The sequence below is a fragment of the Chamaea fasciata genome, unplaced genomic scaffold, assembly GCF_029207755.1.
Source record: "Chamaea fasciata isolate MVZ Bird 193981 ecotype frontalis unplaced genomic scaffold, bChaFas1.0.hap1 SCAF_1, whole genome shotgun sequence".
In the NCBI taxonomy this organism is placed as follows: domain Eukaryota; kingdom Metazoa; phylum Chordata; class Aves; order Passeriformes; family Sylviidae; genus Chamaea; species Chamaea fasciata.
In genome coordinates this window covers 19,420,642-19,443,313 of record NW_027094086.1, presented here as the reverse complement: position 1 = coordinate 19,443,313, position 22,672 = coordinate 19,420,642, and the positions used below count along the sequence as shown (strand labels likewise).

General features: G+C 38.2%; 1 protein-coding gene across 1 annotated transcript in view; it reads left to right on the top strand.

Annotated features, from left to right (window-relative positions):
* Positions 1–22,672, top strand: part of ZFPM2 (zinc finger protein, FOG family member 2) — a 307,216-nt gene that overhangs the window by 183,993 nt on the left and 100,551 nt on the right. The window contains exon 5 of the mRNA XM_066177442.1: positions 10,767–10,878. Within this exon, the coding sequence (XP_066033539.1) occupies positions 10,767–10,878 (112 nt within the window). The remainder of the gene's footprint in view (positions 1–10,766; positions 10,879–22,672) is intronic.

The following is a 22,672-nucleotide window of genomic DNA, read 5'->3' as shown; positions in this document are numbered from 1 at the left end:
GTCATACAAACTACAAAAACTCGGGGTACTTTTCATCTGTCACTGGCCATTTTGGGGAAATTAATTTTCATTTTTGTGTGAGAACAGTGAAATAAAATCCTCATGCCTTTAAGGCAGTGGGGGAAAATTGCCTGATTATGTGGAGCATATTCTTCAACTGGAATAAAGTAACTGCTTGCTAGGTAAAGCTGCTGCTCTGCTCAGTTCATCTTCTTGGTCCAAGCTTTCTGAAATGATAAAGAAAATGTAGAGCACTATGGATCTATAATCCAGATCTGTGACAGATCATATTGATGAGTGAACACAGAATTTTGGAAAATATTTTCTCTGAAATACTCATATTTATCAATTACTTAATACCACTATTATTTATTTTAAAATTTATGCAAAATTCAATGGTATAAAAGAAAAATAAAACCCCCTAAAATACTCCACAGTCCTACGTTAAAATTTATTGAACTGACTTTCTTTTGAAGTCTGTTTCAATATTTTGAGGTTTTTTTCACTAATAAGATTTGAGAAGGGGTTTTCAGTGGAATAAAACAAAAAAACTTTACATGAAAACACAAAGCGTATCTTATGAAACTTTTACTGGCTAAAGGAAATTTTGCAACATTCCATTTTTGATACACTAGGAAAAAAAGAAATTGTAAGTGAACAGATAACAACCAGATAACTGCAATTATTTGTAAACTTTTCCATCAGTATTACATATATTGTGTGTGTGTAGTTAGTTGTTCTCCTCATTACTTGTGAAGAAGAAAGCATAGACTAATAGTAAAAATCACTACAGGAACTTTGTTCCAGTTTATTTATACATAAGCTGTCAAGTACTGTGCATAATGGAACAGTGTACCAACTAGCAACACACTCGCAGAAGACCATTTAAGTTTGTTTTTTTATGGACACAAGAAGCTGATTTTAAAGCCATCCCTAAGAAGATTGTCCTTGATTTTACATTATCCTGGGTGGGTGTTTCAGTTTCTTCCATTTACTATCATGCTTGCTGGGGAAAATATACCCTTGTGTCTGCTTAATAGTGATGGAATTTTCTACATGAAGATGTAAGGAGGAATTAGGTTTTACTCCATAATTGTATATTAAATCAGTGTTAAAATACAGTTGTAATCAAATCCTTTCATATCCCAAGGCCACACATTTGATACAGTACATTGGAAGGTCAGAATACTTAGCTGAGTATACACCCCTTGAGACTCAACAGATGTACAGATACGTGGCCTAATCCCAAAAATGCATTCATAAGTCTGGAAGATCAGAATTGAGCCTTAATTCTCTAAAGGACTGCCACAATGTTGTGTGGTCCTTTCATCCAAATTAGAATGATTCATTATGCCTAGTCCATTAGCACCATCAGGGATAGGTGTGGGCCATAAAATCTGCATTAGGATTTCTAAATATGTCAAGGATAATCTTAAAAGGAGATAAACTGGGATGTTTTAACTGAACTAAAAATAATTAATCAAAGTCATACATATAGGCTTCTGGTTGTTGAATCATGCGTTAAACTTCTACCTTAAATGATTATTCTATCTTAACAAATATAAAACTTGGGCAGAGGATTGCATGTTGGATTTATGCTCTTACTTTAAAGTTCCACGTTTCCTCTTAGTAAAAAGATATATATAAATAGCTAATAAAATGAGGCATAAAAATCTTTAAAAGTCCTCAAAAAAGTCATAGATTCTTTTCTATTCCCCAATTCTATTTCAAATAAGAGAGGAATTTATATATATAATATTCTGTGTGCATTCTGTGTGGGCATCAGTGAAGTTCAAAAATTGTGTAATGCATCACCAAGAGAATTACGCTGCAATACCTACACCACTGACTACAATGCCTTTGTATTGAATATGTATTTCATAAGGACCTTACAATATTCATTGGAAATGTAATCCTAATAGGACTGCACTCGTTTATAGAGTTAAAATATTAGAGAAGCATATACAAAGAACTTTTTATTTTCTCCCTCTTCAGTTTCAAGAAAGAAAAAAAGGTTGAAATTAAAAAAAGTTATCTTTCACTACTGCTGAGGCGTGACTTGTTCACTATTCATGATGAAAACATTCACTTTCCTAAAGTAAAATACACAACCTGAGTTTGCAGTTCCAAACAAAGTAATAAATATATATAATAAGCAGAATCTATAACTAGCTATTCTGTAGTTCTGTGTAATGGATATTTTATAGAAGGCTTTTTGCGTGTCCTTTTTCGTTTTTGTATTTTTAATGGATTCATGGAATCTGGAATGATTTGGGTTGGAATGGGCCTTAAAGATCATTCACTTCCTACCCCTCTGCCTGGGGCAGGGACACCATCCACTACACCAGGATCCTCAATGCCCTATCCAGCATGGCCTGGAACACTTCCAGATACATGGAATCTATATCTGTGCAACCTGTGCCAGTGCCTTACCACTCATAGTGAAGCATTTTTTCCTTGTATCTAATCTAAAGCCACTGTCCTTCAGCTTAAAGCCATTCCCCTTTGTCCTATCATTACCCCTTTTTCTATTCCTTAGATAAAAATAAGCATATGAGACATGAAATTTGGACTTCTGGAAAAGGTGATTTAAATCATCCATTGTGGGATAGGAAAAAGTATTAACAAAGAAAAAAATATAAAATTGCTCTAAACTAGAAATTATTCAGTACCACATTAAACTAAGCTGGAGATACAGCAATCATTTTGGATGGCTTTGGTGTAAATAGCTAGACCATAGGACCAGGCAGAATAAATCCATATGCAGTATAAATGCCTTCATGTCTTCTGGAAAAACCTCTGTAATTGTCCCCTTGAATATCTCAAATATCTCTTGTCGCAATAACTGCCCCAAGCCCAAATGATACTTGTGCAAAGTGAGAGACCAATTGTCAGAAGCTTAACCAGGGACTGATGGCTTATCCCACAGTTTAGTCCGTCAGCCTATCCAGAGTAAATTCAATGTTTGCAGAATTGCAGCTGAGCCATATGTGAGAAATGTTTGGCAAAAGTGACATAAGTTATATTCAAGCAAGTGCATTCAAAAAGTGTTTACTGGAAGATATCAACATGGCCTCATTAGTAGAAAGAGAGATGAAATTCTTAGAGTACACAATAATTTACAACAGTGAGGTTAACCCAGGAGGGAAAACGCACTGATAATTCAGCATGAAAGTGTGCAAGCAGCACTGCATTATATCTTGTCTAAAGATAAGTTATATAGTGTGTGATTTCATCGGTACAGGTGCATGTCATCTCTGAAATAGTATTATCCAAAGTATTCAACTTTACAGTAAAGCAGGAAGGTTCAACACCCGTGGCAGATACCTGCACACTAAGACACACTGACAGTGCTCATGCTACCCACAGGTATCAACTCACCACAACAGAGATGGTTCACTTAGAGTTGTCAATTTTGAGAATATCCTCAGCACATTTTTGCCAATTACATCAGTGGCTAAGAATACAATGTCCTGGTTCTGGTCATCGTGTAAACACACAATACACACATACTCTGCTTTCCCAAAGAACAAAATAAACAGGAAAGAGAGTAAAAGGAAAAACCAAATGAGAAAGTGAAGTCAAGAGAAGGATGGCAAAATACACTGCTCTCCATCCCGTGCTCTTTGAGAAAGGAATTTATCTATACACAGTGAGGTATTTAAAAAATGGGGAAAAGAAGAGGGTGGAAAGGGCAGGGGAGGAGCAACTGTGGCGTGAAGCCAGATGGAGGCTTTAGAGGAAGGGAGGACTGGAGTAGAAAGCCCATCAAGACAGAATGATGTGGGCAGTGGAAGATCACTGAGTGTTCGGAGATCCATTTTCCAGCATTTCCATTCCTATTCCAATCAGTTGGTTGTCACCTCCTCCAGGACCACAGAAGCAGACGGAAGGAATCACCAGGACATGGCTAGGTCCAGGTATTCCAGAATATGGATTTATTTAAAAGTTTTAGAACTAGGGAGGAGTTTGAAGATGGGTTCCAAGGGTATCCTGAGTTAAAAATAACAAATTGAAATTGCTTTTGACAGCATTACTTTGTACCTAAATTACAGTGACATTTGATATATGTTTATTTTACAGATTTGAAAAAAATGCACTCTAGTTAGATAAAATGAGTTGAACCCCATGCTTGGCACACATTTAATTTGCATTAGGCAGTCACATTTGATAGTAATAAGAATTTTGAAATCATATTAAAATCCTGACAAGTGTTGGAAAATATTAACATACCTAGGGTGTGGGGTTTTTTTGTTTGAATAATTTCTTTGGTCTGCTTTAGGTTTGTAGATGAAATGTACATAGTGATACATGGTGAAATGTATGTTCAGTCTTGTCACTTGACAAGTGATGATCCCTTGGGGTAAACAGCAGGGTTTTCGCAGTTGCAGGGAATCCCAGCTGTCTTTTGGGATTCCATCTGTGTGCACATTTCCTTTCCCCTTTTTCTTTTTGTGTTTGAAACATTTAAAGATTTTGGTTTGACCACAGCCTCTTCAACTGTTACCAGTATTTTTCTTCTACTATCACCGAAAGAGACAGTGGGAAGTAGATCCTTCTTTTCTTCATCACTAGTTTCATGGCCCATCACAAGTAACAGTTTGTGCAGATATACAGATTCTTGAACACTCTTTCTGAACTCCTGGATCCCACAAAGTTGTAAAGTAGTAACTGAAACAATTATCCTGTGCTTTCTGAAGATTTAGGTGAAATTAACTGCATGCATTATGTTGGTATCAGGTTTTCAAAGTTTATGGGGTTTGGGGTTTTTTTTCAACCACATGGACTAAGGATTGCAAAATTTCTTTTGCATTTAGTTCAAATTTCAAGATCTCCCCTGGAGATATAGTGGGGGCTGTAAAAGCTAAAATGCTGGTGCAATTGTAAGATTCCAGAGTGGGTGTTTACAGCTGGAGACTGTCATGTCTTTGCTTTAATTAGTGATGTCATCAGCATGGAACCATAGGGCTGAAAACCTCCTGGCATCTCCAGTGTTGTGTTAATGGAGAGGAGTTGCCTCTGCATGTCTAGCAAAGAAAGCTGTGGCACTGTGAAGTGCTGCCACGGGTCTTGACTGGCAGGTTTTCCAGAAAAGCCCTTGAGATAAATATTCTTCCAAGACTGAATCCTGCTTGGAAAAAGATAAGAGTTTTCAGGGAAGCTACAGAAAGTGAAACACAGTCCAGCTGATGGCACGCAAATAAACAATGAAATGCAGATCTCTGTCTGTCCATTGGGCTGTTTGGATGGGATTGTCTTACATGATTGTCTCATGAATTTGTAATCAGTTATAAAGTAAAGAAATGCATTTAGACAGTCAGTGTGAGAGGTGATAAAATGGAATTACCACGTTTCTTATTATTCAAAAGCATCTTAAAACAAATATTAATTAATCAGGAATAGTCTGAGACCTATACAAATACCTGTTATTACGCTGTCCAGGATGACCCTTAGGAGCCCTTCCCGATTGAATTGATTTGATGAGCTCACAAAGTTTGCTGAATTGAGTATGGTGATCATCAAAGGTGAACTCAACCTCTCAAGAGGGGATGTTCTGCAGTTTCAGCATGTCAACCCAGTGATGATCCAATTGAATTAAAATTGAATTTCAAAATAGCAGCCTCCGTCAGTGTATTAACTGGTGTTTTGCTAGCCCAGACTCAAATCTGAAGGCACCTGAGATATGTTTTCAGCTCTCCTCCCAGTACACTCTTGATTTTAATTGACTATATAAACTAACTCTGCCCAGGGGGCATTGGAACTTTCTCCAAGGTCATGAAGATATTCTGGTAGCATTCTGTATATTTCATGGGAACTCAGGCTCTTTGGAACTTTTAGGAAGAAAATCTGTTTGCAGGAACCAAAATATAGTAAGAAACAAAGTACATCTCCTTAAATAATGTTAAACACTTTTTGGGGCACTGTGCCTGGGACAGAATGGTCATGTCACAGTGACATACTGAACATCAGCTCAGTAGCACAGCTTCTGAAGAAACAGCTAGCACTGATCAGGCATTTGACATCAGAATTTCATAGATTTCAACCAACTTGATCATGCCGTATTTTTCTTCAGCGTGGGGGTTTCCTCAAGTTTCTGCCAGGCCACACACATCATATGTTAGAAATCTTTGCAGGGAAGAGCCCATCTAATGTTACTTGTCAGCACCAATTCCATTTAGCAGGAGTGCGAAACTATTTTCGGCCTGCTGTGATGGCTATTTTTATCTCCATTAACCTCTTGACTGAATATAAACATTTATTGAGGGTTACCTCCCTTGTTTGTCCAGTTGCTTCAAAGGTTAGTGAAAAGTGGATGCCTGCCTGAACTCTTTTATCCTCATTAGCTAATTCTAATTGTTCCCTGAGAGATCACAGTTTTGACCCTGCTTGTCCTTGTCAAATCTATCTAGTTATGGCATGAAAACATTAGCAGAAATTGCATTTTCAGAGAACCATTGCTCAAGTGTAGAATGTACAGTTACCTAGTGCAGAGCAGTGAACAATACTGTGGGTCTATAATGTGCCCTCGTTTGAAAAATGTGAGGTAATTACTCTATGGCCCCATCTTACAGACGCCCATGTTAGCAGATCCCTGTGCTTATACTTGGGCAGTAGGGAGAATGTTTTGTAAGCTTTTGAGTAATATGTAGCGGTTCATTAGGAGGGAGAAATGAAATGATGTTTGGTTTTTGAAATCTTATTTGTAAGAGCTGCAATATTGTTCCTTCTGTATCAAGAAACCTTTGTGTGTGTGTGTGTGTGTGTGTGTGTGTGTGTGTGTGTGTGTGTATAAAAAGGTACATTTCTTAAGCTAGAGATATTCCTGCTAGCACTTTTAAAAAAACCCAAAGAGTATAAAGTAGGTAACACCTACCACCACTATTTTGGGAATGACCAACTGAATTCTGCAGTATGACAAATATCTTAGGAATTACAGGATGAATTTCATAGAACTCTCTGAGAGTCAGAGCATGAACATACTTTAATTCAAGTAGGATGATGTCCCAAAGGTGAAGGAGCTGCCGTGAAGAACATGTTGCCCGGCCAAGATGTTCTTCGGTGTCAAGCCAAGAAAGCCCTTTTTCATGTTCCTTGGTGGTTCTTAGCTGTGCTTGTACAGTTGAGACAAAGGACCTGGCAGGTCTCAATTAGGTATCTCAGACAGACAGGTCCCAGGCTTCAGAGGTTGTAACCAGTGCCTTAAATTCCACAGGCACTTAGTGCAAATTAAAAAGCACTGGTTTAATGTGCTCAAAGCACGATATCCTGCTTTAGAAGCGGGTTGCTGCATTCTGCACCCGCTTCAGCTTTCAAATGGATTTAAAATGTAGCCTCAGGTATAGCGCATTGCAGTAGTCTAATCTTGAGGTGATAAAGGCATGACTGATTTAACCATAGCTTCTTGTTATCTTGGACTGGGGTCTTTTCATTTTAACCATTTTAAGGAAATGGCCTTTCCTGAACCAGCAGGCTTGCTTCAGTTCTTACTGTGTAATAAGGCACAAGAAGAGCAAGCCTCTCTCAGTGGTGAACACCTATGAAAGTGTAAACCTTACGGGATGCCAGACCCCAAGAACTGCTGCTGTGGTCCTGACCTGCCTTACTGCTCACACAACATGCCAGTAAGGTGCATCAAAGGGAAGCCACTGCTGGTATCCCTCAGTGGAGCTGCCAAGCTTTACAAGCAGCCAGGGTCTTGTGAAGTTTTGCTTTCATATTAAAATAAGTTTATTTACATATCTGTGCAGCTTGGGAGCAGAGCTATGGGAGAATGGGAAATTCTTTTGAGGTGTCCCCCAGTTCTTCTGGGCTAGCAGAGCTGTGAGACACAACACCCTGTTCCTCCTCCTGTCTATCTCTAGTGCTTAGAGACCACTTGCAGCTGCAGAGCTCATTACAAGTTTAACTGCCGAGCTGACCTGAAAGCTAATTTAGTGATAACCGTAGAGTTTTTAAGTTCCAAAAAAGCCCTGTAAATGGCGAATGGCAAAGCAGACACACGTGCTGGCTGTTGGTGCTCAGTCTACCTGCTGCCACCGCTGTTTCACCTCAGAAGGGATGAGGCCTGGGCCCCTCTCCTTGTCTGGAGAAAACTGGGGCGGTGGCCTGGGACTAAGCCTACCACTTACTAAAGGAGAAATTAATCTCCATGAGAAAGTCAAACGGTATCTCTGTATCTCATTCTTCCTCAGCAGTATGTGGTTAAGTATAATCCTTTCCCAGGACATATTATTTGTCCTGTCTATGTAGATAAACTATTGCCCAGCACAAGGAGATCCTGATATTATTTGAGGCTTTTTGATACCACCTTAATGCAGATAATACCCTTAGAGATGGAAGAGACACAATGAAATGTCAGACGTCTGGAAAGAGGTAAACCAGAAATAGGAATTAGATCTTGTGAAAATTAAATAGATGATCCCTTCTGCGCTTAAAAGATAGAATTTTGGTTTGTTCTGCTTTTTAACTTGGCCTCCAACTTAGGAAAAAAAAACCACTTTTTTGAATGTCTTAATCATTTGTGGTATCCTTAGAAAAGTCTCCTAGCTGGATAATATTTCACTGTCTTTTTGATTGTACTTGGGATTACCAGAGACTGAAAGCACATATAAGCACAAAAACATGTTAAAGGCTTGACTGAAATGGCACTTGGAGAAATGCAGCAAGTATTGGAGTGTGTCCTGATCCTCTTCTTCATTATTGCTATGCAGCCATAGTTGCCAACACTCTTGCTACGGCTTGTGTTCAATTTGGGTGTGATTTTCAGCTGTGTGAGGAGTAGCCACTCTAAATTGTTTCCCTGGCATTGTTTTGGTGTAAATTACAGTAAAGTTCAGACTTTTCTATCATAGGAGATAGAGATGATACCTTGATTACCTTCCATATCATCTGCTGCATCTCTTTTTCAATTCTTGCCTAGTTTATGTCATTATTTTCTGTGTAGCCCATATGTATATGCTTTACACTGATTTCATAACTGATAATCTCAGGCTTCTTGATAATTTACATAGAAACAACCAAATCTAAAAAAATAAAATTGTTTTGTTTACTGATTAATTATTAATAAGAATTTAAATTCAGAATACATGTGCGTGCAGTTGGGTTGACTCTAATTCTTCATATAAGCAAAACATACTTTCTGCAACTTCCCATAGAGAAAGCAGTATTGGGAGTTGAGACATTGCATGTCTCTTGTTTCCGTATTTTTGCACTAGGTTGGCATAATTTTGCTTGATGATACATTCCTTTTTCCTAATTTAATTCATAATTTCTATGTGTTTTTTCCCAATACTTTGGGAAGATGAATGATGTCATGGAGTGCATATAGAAGTGTGACTTATGCACAAACAATTGTATGAGAAATGTAAAATCTAAAATGAAAATTAAGTAAGAAGTAGTGTATTTGATAGAACAGTGTTTGAGTCTAACAGATAAAAACTCCACAAAAAACCTGTGACATTTAATGTCTTTTTCTATCATCATTATTAAAATAATAATGTAATTATGGTAAATATATATTATTTAAGACTATTGATTTAATCTTACATAACTAAAATATTTTAAACAATATCTTATTTTTAATGAATATTTTCAGGTATATTTTGTGAATGTAAAATGTTATATGGTAAAAATTTTTATTCTTCACTACATTTCTAGAATAGTTATCAATAATAAATGTTGGCAAAGTGTCTGGAATGTCCATGTAAATATGATTTTCTGTATCTTAAAATTTTTTATCTTGGTCAGTAATACCGAATATCACAATAAAAAATTAGATTGGGACTAGTAGAGAACTATTGGTGCAGTATAAAAATAATTAAATTCTCTTACAAAATGTTGGAATGTCTTGGACAGAATTATATCCCAGAAAAAAATAATTAAAAGTTAAGTTAGGACTGTTTTACTTTGTACTCTCTGTTGTGGTTTTATTCTTGATATAGAGGAGAAGTAATGTCTGTGATAGAAGTCTAAGTGCCACATACTGACAAAGTCAGGATTACCCACAGGATTTTTTCCATTTGATTAGTAAAAGGAGTTCAGTGTTAATAAATTTGAGGCCTCTGCCTTCTCGCCTCAAATAAAAATTTCTCTAAGTATAGAATTTGGAATACAGACAGATGGTGAATTGCCTGTATGTCTTTCAGGTGTGATGATGTCATGCTTTACTTTTAAGTCTTTGAATGTATTAATACAACTTGTTTTATAGTCTTTTTGCAGTGAATCATTAGCATTATTACTATTTCAGATATAGTAAAATCACACATCAACACATAACCAAAAGGGGAAAAATTCCATTTTCCATTCAGAGCGATTTCCTATGATAATACAAATGTTACACAGGACAGATCTTAGAAATGGATACCAATTCTTTAAATTCTTTCCCGTCTGCTTCAGGAAATAGTGAGATCCTATTGATAATGAGGTACAATGTGTCTAAAGTTCACTTCTAAACACTTGGCTCTTTGCTATGAAAGTCATCTACATTCCCTTTATAATTCTCAGCCACCAGAGATCTGTGTAATCTTGGAGATCTGATCCAAGATCATTTGGAAAAATCCTTGATAATAGTTTCACCATTCAATCAATGAAAGAACTAAAGCTTCCTGCTTGTGTCTTCTTTTAAAAAAATCCTGAGGCAGGGGAATAAGACTTTGGCTTATGGATTTTGAGATTCTGTTGTTTGCAAATAAAATGATTACCATTATTATTCACGTTCTTAATCAAGGCGAACAAATGGCATCTGTTTGTTATCATCCTTCCTACAGAAGACAAAGGCTTCAGTCCCTATGGTACTGACTGCTGGCCCCAAGTGGCTGCTGGATGTGACTTGGCAAGGAGTAGAAGACAACAAAAACAACTGCATTGTGTACAGCAAAGGTAAACACGAACGGATTTTTTTTTCTTTACTTTCTTGTGTAAGCTACTGAGAAAAATATGTACCTGTTGCATACTAGGGAAATTAATACTAAGTCTCCCCTTAAAGTCGCTTTTTCTTCCCATTTTTCTTCCATGATCTGGTTTTGCCTTTTTTCTTTTTGTTTGTTTGTTTTTGGTCTTGTTTTTGTTTTTGTTTTGGTCATGTAAAAACCCCACATGGTACCTTGCAGTTTATGAAATACTTTATAAATGCTGAAGGACATCAGCTGACATAAAACGTACCATCCATTTCTCTCTGAGAGTCAGTGCTCTGGGAAACATCAGTGAAACCTATACACTTTGAATAGATGAATTTTTAAAAAAATTTGGGGGTGGCGTTCTGGATATCATTTCTCTATTTTGCATGACATTGTAGACTACTAACTGAAACCCAGTTTCATATGAAGAATGAGAATTTGATTGGACTGTGAAAAGACTTTATGTCAGCATGGTAGTGTAAGATAAATGGAACTGGATTTCAGGGTTGTCACCTCTGACATTCCAGTCTCTGCGTAGCAGCATGATGTGATGATACTTCACTGGAGTGTCTTGGTGAGTGGCAATGAGTATCACTTGTGTCTTACGTGAATTTTCAGAATTTTCAGTCAGTAGGAGTTCTTACGAGGCTGCCTGCCAAAGATGCTTTATCTAACCCACCACATCTAACAGCTCCTTTGGTTCAAGGTGCACAGGTTTTTGTCTTGCATCTCGAAACAACACAAAGAGCCTTGGGTTCAGTGCATTGCACCGTGGACCATGCACCACTCTGGTGCAGTCACGGTGAAAGCTTTCAAAATGCAGCTACAGAATCATTACAATATGTTTTAAAAAAGAGAAACAAAACACCACTTGAATACATGGAATAAAAATAACAGTGTAGCTATGTTTGGCATTTACCCTACGGATCAGGTTGCAAAACTATGACTTTCCTTCCTTGTATTTCAATCGCCAATCTCAGCACTTTGTGAATACTTTAGAACGTGCACTGTTCTTGTTTAATTTCTTTTAGGTTTTATTTCTAACCAAACAGACCTACTGAGATCAAAGATTTGTTTGCTGAGGCAACCTAGTGACCATTTCAGCATACAAGCATCCAGGCAAATAAGCACCCATATCAATATATTAACATACAAAACACTAATCATAACATCAAAGACTCCTAAAAACTTACAGAAACAATTACAACTTGTTCCTATAATCATTGCAATTTATACACTTATAAGAGGATTGCCTTTAAACTGCCACAAGCCTTTGAAAGTTGAAACGCTGAAAACAGGGAATTTGCATGTTAAAAATGAGTCGCACACCAGGGTCTTATAAATTCTTTCTATTATAATTACAGAATGTCAACACATTCATTCTACAACCTGAAACACCTGCAGTACTAGAGAACTGGGCTCAGATCTAAAAAGGGTTGAGCTGCCCTCCCTTCACAGCTTGCTGATTGCAGCCCAAGTGGAAGAAGCAGCAAAGTGATCTGAGTAACAAATACACTGAAGCGTTTTGAATGAATCCAGAGCTGCACTTTGCTGTTCATAATATTGAATACACACAGGCAAACTTTTCTGCAAAAGCTTCTTAATGTAATGGGAAACTACTTTGACTCCAAAACATAGCTCCTGCAAATTCCCATAGGATGATGTCTTATCAAGTATGATATTCTTTCTGTAGTTATAAAAATACTTAGCACATTTCTACCAGTTGGACCTTTCATCTTCTAAGTATTTTATTAACATTAACTGATTCATTAGACAGTTTTGGCCCTGTCTGATTTATTCTACTGAAATACAACTTTTTTTTTTTTTTTTCAAATAGTAAGAACTTGCTTCAGTTTGATGCAATCTGATTAACCCAAAATAGTAGTATTTTCATTCAAAGGTGATGGATTTTGTTTCACTGATCATGCTGGTTATTTTAGTACTTGGTTAACAAGGTATGGTGAGACAGTTAACAGTACTCAAGGTGAATTCTGTTGTCTCTACAACAGATGCATAATATAACTAAAGTTGAGGATAAATTTGAGGATAAATACATGTTAAAAACCTGCTCCTTCACTAAACTAATGCACAATGTAAGTTGTAGATATGCTTTGCTTTTCACTGTGTTCTGTTCCTCTCTTTGCACTCTGAGGTGGCTGCTCTGTTGGTCATTAAGCATCTACCCTTGCCTTGAGCTCTGTTGGGATTTTTGTACTAGAAAGATTAATTGGCTTGGATCACAAAACAATGTCAAATAGAAGATGGCAACATAAATAAATAGAATAATGTTTCTTCCTTCAATTTGTATCTCATCATTCCAGATTACATTGCTTTGATTTGTGTTAGCTTCTGTCTCCTATAGTGCCATTACTTCTAATGAAATGGTGTCAGCTGGCATGTAGCTGTAATTCGATGTTATGTTGTAGTTGCATGTGTATAATTTTGTTAGTTTGCTTAGCAATACGTTGTTATTTCTGAAAGCAATTAGCTGAACAAATGTGTGGAATTGTCCATGTAGCAGATTTGGTCACCTGGGAGCTGTTTTCCATACTAAACTCAAGATGAGATGAGTGGAGTAAATTGGCACATTTCTAAGGCGAAGATAAGTTTAGAATTGGCTAATAGTACATAGTACTGGTTGATCAGTTGCTGACTCAGAAGCACATGCCATATTTCCTTTTAGCTCATTACAGAGATATCTTTGAGAGCAGAATTTTCCCCAAATCCTTCAGGAGAACATAGGAATGTCAGTCTGATTTCCAATTCCCTAGAGGCCGTGAGCACTGTAGTCACCCACATATTGCACACAGAATAATCACAGGGACAGGAGCCTAGAGTGTAGGTTCTGTTGAAAGAGAATTTGAGCTGGCTTGCTAAGTCCCTATTTGCCTTCAATGCACTCCTTCTCTGTATAAAGTATTTCATATTTTACCTAGGCAAACAAAGCATATGTGTGCATATGTATGTGCATATATAGATAGGTATAGATAGATCTATTTATGATGTACACATACAGGATTATTTCTAAGTTATTACAGTGCAATCACAAGGCACCTTCTATACAAATCCTTAGATAAAAGAAACCAGTTATTTAAAATCACACATCAGAGTACACTCAAAGTGAATAGCTATGAAATAAATATTCAGTATTTGAAATAAGGGGTATTCTAATTATTTAGTTTAGTCTAGGATCATTACCTGTATTTTTTATAACTACATTTCCCCAGTACTAGGACAAGTTAGAAAAGAGAGAAGCAGTTCATTAGGGATAGTTAATTATTATCCCATTTTACAAATTCTGATACAAGCTGGCTACTCATGGCGCATGCCATTATTCCACTCCATTTTCTTGAAAGGAAACTTTTACTGCTGTAATTGCATTCGAAAGGAATGCTGGTTTTTTTTTTCTTTTTAATATTTATCATAAAATTCTGTCTTGTTTCAAAAATGGACTTTCAGAAAGTCTGTTCCATAATTTGAGATATGTCCTAGAAACTGAGATTTAAGAGATAGATTCTGTGAATTAAATCTTATTTACAAATATATGTTCTTTAAAAGAAAAAAAGCTTCAGCATAATTCAAGTAAGTTACAGTGGTAGGAAGTATTAATGCATGAACTGTGTCATAATTGCTACAAAGTCTACTTTAGAAACATTTTTGCCTAACTGAGTTGTGCACCAGACCTGGAAAATCTCTAAGACCACGGTTAAGAGTCTCCCCACAAGCTGGGAGGGGGCTGAGATATTTATTTACTGCAAATCTTTCACTGGAGCAGCAAGGATTTTAAAAAATAAATTATGACTGACCAGAATAGAAACAGTGTAAAAACCACAATTGCACAGACTAAAAGCCATGCTCATGTAACAGACATTTTTCTAGATACTATTTAAGCCATTTATGTGAAATGTATGGATACCGTATGTTTAGTGGCATTGTTAAAACAGGGTGTCTGTACAAATATTTAGCTGTGAGAATTATAAAATCATAAGGCGATTAAGTTAGCTAGTTGTGAAATTCCAATATTGCTTTTTAAATGACTTCAGGATATAGGAGGTGCTAAGGTTATTATCTGTTATCAGGAATACAGCGGAATTGTACGACTGGATAATAACTAAACAACTGACACAATGTAAAATTACATTATCAGTGTGTTAAAACAAAATTGCGCCCTAAAGGAGTCTACATGCCAGCTCAGAGCTGCAGTGTAATTATGCTTAACTCTGATAATTAAAATACAACGGAGATCAACAGAATCATTTTCATTAAGAAAATTATTAATGATGGTGGTATAACAGTAATTGATTGCAGAGCACCACAGGATAACTCTGTGCAGGAAAGCCAACATGTGTAACGTGTGTCTGGGCCGGTCGGGTTGCCTTGCGTCCCACCGCGCGTGCTGCCGGCCAGGTGGCAGCCGCGGGGCACGTCTCCTGCTGCAAATCCTAATTTAGGGAACCACCGCTTTGCAGGCTGCCCCTTGGAAGGACAGGGGTAGGTGCTGGTGCGCAGGATGATGGGATGTGGCCGGGTATGGCTGCCAAAAGGGAGGTGGCTGCAGGCAGTGACTCGCACACTTCTTAAGCCAGCCGTCATCTCAGTCTGTGTGAGGCAGTGCTCGGTTTTGCATTTCCATTAGTGATTTACTGATGTTATTTCCTCCTCTGCCTGGCCTCACCGAGTAGTTTATGCCCTTTGTTATTTCTAAGAGGATGCGGGAGGAGGAAAAGCCCATCCTTGCCCCGGTGCGGTTCCACAGGCACTGCATGACATCTCCATAAGTGATTCCACAGGGTGCTCCCGTTAATTGTGCTGGTGGTGCGGGCACAGGATATCGAGTGCCATAAAAAGCCTCCGTCTCTCCATAAGTGAAATCACAGCTGGTGCCCACTGAGCGACTATAACAAAATCCTTGCTAGGGAGGATGTTGCCTAAGGGTGAGATCTGAGAATTGTCATTTTCTTTGGTGAACAAAAAAACGGGAAGCGTGGGGAGGGAATTTCAGGGGAGTGCTAAGGAATAGGTCCTTGCTCAAACAGATGTGGCTTTTGAAAGCTGCCCAAAACAAGTCTATTCTCCAATCACAATAGAGAAGAAGCCTGCTAGGTGGATTTACAGAATGGTATTAGTTAAAATGACAGCTGCCCACACTGAATCTGTGTCATGTAGTTAATTTATTACTAGAAGCTTGAAGAAAGGCAGCACAGAGGAGAGGGCAGGGCAGAAGTCAGGGCTAGAGGGAGAGGGCTGTGCTCGAGCTTCCTGGAGCTTCCACTGGCTGCTGAGCCCCATAATTCACGTAAAATAAGTCAGTAAACACATATCTGGTTACTTGTTTCACTGATGCTGGGGTGGCTTATTTAGCTGATGTGTGTGCCATTTACTGAAAATACAAACATTGTAAAAGGGTTTCATGAAACTACTAAGAAAAATTGAAGGCAATTTTTAAATAATTTTGCTAATTTAATAAACATTCTAATTTTTAACATAGAGGAAAAGTCAGTTGTTGTAACAGAAGGGTACTTCAATTTTTGTTTGGTGACAGGATTATTTTTCTTGATTGATCTATGAGATCCTTGATACCATGTTTTCCTCAGCAAGAGAGTTTTTAGCTAGCAAATATTTTTTTTTCCCCTGCAACTTCAGGCAATGTAATGGTACATTGCACCACAGACATACAGCATCAAGGACCCTAATGAGACAGAGGTCAAACATCGTAAGAAGTTTAAACACTGCTGCATTAGAATATGAGTATAATTTGGTTTGGGTCAGGGAACAAGTTGTTTAGTAGGCCAAAGGTTAACTTGGGGCATATATTTTAGATTTCAAGGGGCTTTTTTTCCGCATACTATTAAAAAGCAAATAGAGTAAATTTACTAAGTCTGTTCCACATGGACAGTCAGAAAACTGCAGTATCTGCTGTCTTGCTGGATGCCTCCATTAGCTATACGATGTGCTGAAGCCTTTAGTGATGCTAAAGGTTTTGTTCTCTCTTTGTATCCAATGACAAAAAAAATCTGAGTTTTTAACAGAACACGTGACATCCTAATATCAAAGGTCTATGGAAGAGCTTGTTTTGCATTTCTTTTTACACAATACTGAAAAATTGCAAAGCTTTTCTCAAGGGAAGCATGATTTATGTGTATAATGCTTACGTAGAATAGTATATCTGCATTCTCAATCATTGGAAGAAAATGGGGATACAGCCATAAGGACATGATTGGTAAGTAGATGTCAGGCTCCCTGTTCAGTTTTGCAGGGATGTTGAGAAGGTAGGGTGCCAAATGGCACTGTTATGAGTGAAACTATTGCAAATCAGTCGTGATAATTTCCTTGCTGATCACAGAAAGAGAAAATATTTTGCCTCCGTCAGTAGGGGTTCTTATGGCTTGTTGATGGCAGTCACAGTGTTGTGTACTTACTTCAGACACTATTCAGCTTCAAAGAACTCACGGAGCAGGACTGTGCTCTTTCCTTATTTTTATTTTTTTACCTTTGTAAATAGATCCAGTGGGTGTTTTCTGCTTTAGGAAGCTAGAGGTCAAGGCCTTGTATATTTATTAATATCAACAGTAAAAAGGTTATTTTACACAGCTTTATGGATATGCATGTAATAGCACACTGCATATTATTACATGCCCTTTAAATTCTAAGCATATAGATAATAAAGGGAAGATGACAAGAAATACCAGAGTACAACTAAATTTCTACTTCTAATATGAAAATTCTTTTGTTCATTATTAGTGCATTTCATTTACATAGCAGCCAAATGATTTGAGTTGTTCTCATATGTGTGTTGATTTGGGTCTTTTTTTCTTATGTTCTTATCACTTACTGTGTAGTGTGTTTCCTAGCTTGAAACTGGAATTATTTTTCATTTGAGGAGACAAGGAAATAGGCAGAATACTGACATGATTTGCATGGAATTACTTATTTTGGACTGAAGCTATAAAAAAGCTGTAAACTGAGTCTGAAACTCACCTATGACAGCACATTCAGGATGGAAAAGAAGCCCAGTCTGCACTTCACACTGTGACCATGTGAAAAGAAACATTGCTTCGTACATTGAGACCACTGGCAACAATAAATGCAGAGTGCAGAGATTTTTTTTTCAATGTATGTATTTGTCCCTCATTTTTCTAAGTCAATTGCAGTAGAATCAGTCATTTAGAATTTTTTTAATAAAAATGTTGTCATTATTATCAGGATATGAGATATACACTAAATGTGTTTTGTTTTTAATTATTTTTTTTTTATCCATTATGCTCAGTAACTATTGAGGACTGCAATAACCTTGTGACCCCTGGGGCTCATAATACCATTACCTCTGTCATCCTCCCTACAAAGCAAGAGGGAAGAAAAAAGCCCCAAATTTGCTGAGCCACACATTTCAAGTTGTCGACAGCCCCATCCACAAGAAAACAGAAGAAAATATATATGCACTCTCTCCTGTCAAAAGGCTTTCACCTTATCTTGAGAGACTGTCAGGGCAGGAACATCATGGAATGGACAGGAGTCTATTAAATTAATAAGCTGCTGGATGGTGTCTGGAGAGTTATGATGCTCCATAAATCCAGTTTGATCATGGTGGACAAGGTTTAAATCTGCAGCCTCCTAATACACATCCAGGTCCTGGATTGGATTTGAAGTTTTGTGCTGGAGACACAGAGATAGTCCTGTAGCTTGTGAATTAAGATTTATCATTTTTTCATACTTTTTTTTTTTCCCCCCCTATACTTCCTGACAAAAATGAAAACACCTTAGGGATCCTGGCAAATGTTCAGCTTGAAATGAAAGAGCTATTGTCAAGGTGAAACCATGACCTAGAAGCCTAATTTCAAACGTGGGTCGTTCTTTGCAGGCAGCTCCATTGATGCAGAGTATAAAATGTCTGTATGTGAGGAAATAGGGCTGGATTCTTCTGCAGCCTGTTTTATAGTGATTCCTATTAAATTCTTATTAAATACTTCTACCGTGTATTTGTGATACAGGACAAACTAATGGTGTGCCACGTAAAAGCAAAAGCTGAAAAATGTTGAAATATATTCTTCCCCCATTCAAGGTGGTTGTGTGTAAACAGACACTGAGGTGTGAGAATTCTATGTCCCTTATCTCCAAATGGATTAAGCTTGGCGCTAATAAGAGAAGACCCCTCTATAGCATTCAGGGTGCCAAGCTCCCAGCAAAACCTGTGTGATGTGCAGCCGTGATGTCCAAGTGGGCAGTGGAGCTGGGATATCCGGAATGCAGCATTAAAATCATGTTGGAATGTGTTCTGTCTTTGGCAGCTTACAAGCAAGGCCATTATTACGGCACAATGGGTGGAATTCAAGTGTTTCTTGGCCATTTAATTGACCTGCTAGCCAGTGATTTATTATTAGGTCCCTAAGCTCCTATTCCTATTACTCTGGAGACTCCAGCAGGTGATTGCTGTGCTTGCCTGCACAGGCAGTGGCAGAGCCAGCAGTTCTTTCTTCTCAAACTCTGCAGCCATAGTTTGGATCCTGACTAATTTATTTATTGATGGTACTTAGACTCTCTTAAAGCAATTTGTGCTCATTTTTGTTCTTATTGTTAATTTAGGAACTTAAGGAGACTTCCTGATGTTACAGAAGTCTAAAACCATTGTATATGTTAAAGGAAATGAATAGCTTGTGTTGCAACACCGGGGACACTGAGATTTGTTTTATGCTCAGGAAAATGGATTCAGAGCCAAAAGCAATTGAAAAGACAGCTCTTCTGGAGCGTAGGTTTCCTTAAACAGAAAATGGGATCAAGATGTAACCCTCAGTCATCCAGACGTACATCTCCCTCCACCATCTTTCAGGAATTGCTTAAGAACTTTAGCTAGAGATCATGTGTGACTGAATCCTTACCTCTCTATTGTTCCTGGGGATCAGTGTGTGTACTCTCTGATCCAAAGATTAGTGTTGGTGTTTCTCTCCTTTTCCCGTGGTACTCCAGCACTGCTCACTGGTGTAGGCAGAGGCCAGGAGCAGGACTTCACAGCAGGGCACCATGGTGCTGAGGCAGCACTGCAGACCATGTGTGTTTTTCCTGATGCAATGGTGATTGCAGCGTGCTCTTCGGGCAGATTATGAAATGAGTGTAGTGAAGTGAGGAGAAAAGGGAGACTGAAGGTTATGGAAAGAACTCCAGCATGGCAGAAAACACAGAAGTCGCCCACTGCAGTTCTCTTTGCACTTGAGGCAAGGTGTTCCTGGTGCCTACAGGTGCCCTTCTTCTCACCAGGGCTGGAGCACCCATCAGTCTTCCCAACTGAAGAAACTGAAGAAATTATGGAGAAGTTGCAACCTGCTTCAATATGTTCTTAATGTCTTAGCAGCTTTTTTAAAATATAATTTCTTTTGGTGTTAGAAAAAACACGGAAAAAAATGCTGTTTCAGATTTGGTTTTTTCTTATTTGTTTCAGTTTCATTCTGTCGGGGCATATGGGGCAATGGGATGCTGACAACCAAAAATCCATGCTAGATCATGCTCAGATTGTGATACTTGAAGCAAGTTGTGATGTTGAAGCTGATTTCATAGAGATGTTCTGTAACTGAGTGGTGATGCACATGACTGAATTGGTCGGTGGCATGCCAGAACCAAGACTTGTTTCTGGAGCAGAAATTCCCTGTAAGATAATTTCCTGTGACAATATCATAGTGTGTAGGCATATATACTTGCATACATGCATATATATATACATATATATATATATATATAAGCAGAAACCAAACCCTCAGGCCTCAGTTAAACACCTTGGCCTGTATTTAACTCAAGGTGCAGAAGTTTCTGAAATCTCTTCCTATAGCTGCAATATATACTTCTGCATGGGTGGCTCCATCTGCTCTAAACAATTATACTATCACAGGTTAATAGTCATTAGGAGGAAGTATTATTTGAAAACTACTTCAGAAAATAGGAAAAATGGTTAAACCGTAGGAAAATTACTACTATTAGCTTTATTAATTACAGAAGAATGATAATTTTGCAAAAAAATGGTGAAAGTAGAAGACAACATAGAGAAAAATATGCAATTTAGGGTGTGCAAACCAATGTAGAAAGAATGTTGAAAAGTTAAATTGCATTACAAACACTAGAAGAGACATTTATTCCAACATATCAGATGGATTAAATAATCGTTGTAACTTTTTATAAAAAAAAATAAAATGCAGTCAGATAATACAGAGGGCTCTTCAACTTTATTTTGGTGAAGAATTCTTGTTTGAAACAGTGGTGATATAGAAACACACACATTGAAATTTTCCTTTTACAATTGAATAGATCTAAATAATGTACTGGAAGAATATAAGGACAGTGCACTAATTATTCAAGATCTGAAAAAATTAAAGACATTTTTAAGAAAATTGAAAACCATAGGGTTGACAGGAATTGACTAGTACGAATCATAGAATCATGGAATGCCCTGGGTTGGAAGGAGCTTAAACATCATCTAGTTCTAACTGTCCTGCTATGGACAGGGACACCTTTCATTAGACCAAGTGGCTCAGAGCTCCATCCAGCCTGGCCTTAAACATTTCCAGGCATGGGGCATCCACAATTTCTCTGGGCAACCTGTTCCAGTGTCTTACCACCCTCACAGTAAAGAATTGTTTCCTAATATCTAGTCTAAACCTACTTGCTTTCAGTTTGAAGCCTGTCACTTCATGCTTTGTCTAAAGTCCCTCTCCATCTTCCTTTCAGCATCCCTTCATGTACTGGAAGGGTCACCCCAAAGGCTTCCCTTCTCCAGATTGAAGAAATTGAATTTTCTTGGACTTTCCTCATAAGAGAGGTGCTCCATCTCTCTAATCTTGGTGGCCTTTTCTGGATTTGTTCCAACAAGTCCATGTCCTTTCTGTGCTGGGGACCCCAGAGCTGGATGCAGCACTCTGGGTGGGTTCTCACCAGAGAAGAGTAAAGGGGCAGAATCACCTCCTTTAACCTTCTGCCCACACTGCTTTTGGTGCAGCCCAGGACTTGTTTGACTTTCTGGACTGCAAGTGTGTTAAAATTACCCTCTACCCACCTCAGGGGGCTTGAGCTAACTCAGTTATTAGGGGGCTTTGTAGGGAATTTTACCAAGGACAAGATAAAGATATCAGAAGAGGCCCTTTCCCCAGGACCTTTGTCCCAGGCGTTTATTCTTTGAAATTCCAGGAGGGGAATGGGAGCGAACAAGGAAGGGTGAGGCATTACATAGCCCCCCGCTCAGGGAAAAGATAGTTGGATCATAGCCAATGGGGTCAGAGAAAGAAGGGAGGGTCATTCTATGTGGTAAGGAAACTCCAGGGGGTCAGAAGGGAGAAACCATTCCCCTAGAGAATTACAAGTGCACATTGCTGGATCTTTTCCAGCCTCTCATCTGCCAAGTCCTTCTCAGGAGTGCTTCTCTTGATCTGTTCATCCCCCAGCCTGTGTTGATACTGGGGATTACTTCTGACCCAGGTGCAGCCTCTTGTATTTGACTTTGGTAATCCTCATGAGATTTCCATGGGCTACTTCTCGATCTTGTCCAAGTCCCTCTGGATGGATCCCATCCTTCAGGTGTGTCACTCACAGGTGTGTCAGCTTGGTGTCTTCTGCAAATTTGCTGAGGGTGCACTTGATCCTTTTGTCTGTGTCCTTGATAAAGATATTAAAAAGCACTGGTCCCAATAGGGACCCCTGAGCAACACCAGTTTTCTCTGATGTCCATCAGGTCTCTGAGATGTTAACCACTGTCCTCTAGATGTGACTGTCCAACCATATTCTTATCCATCTATAAGAGCATG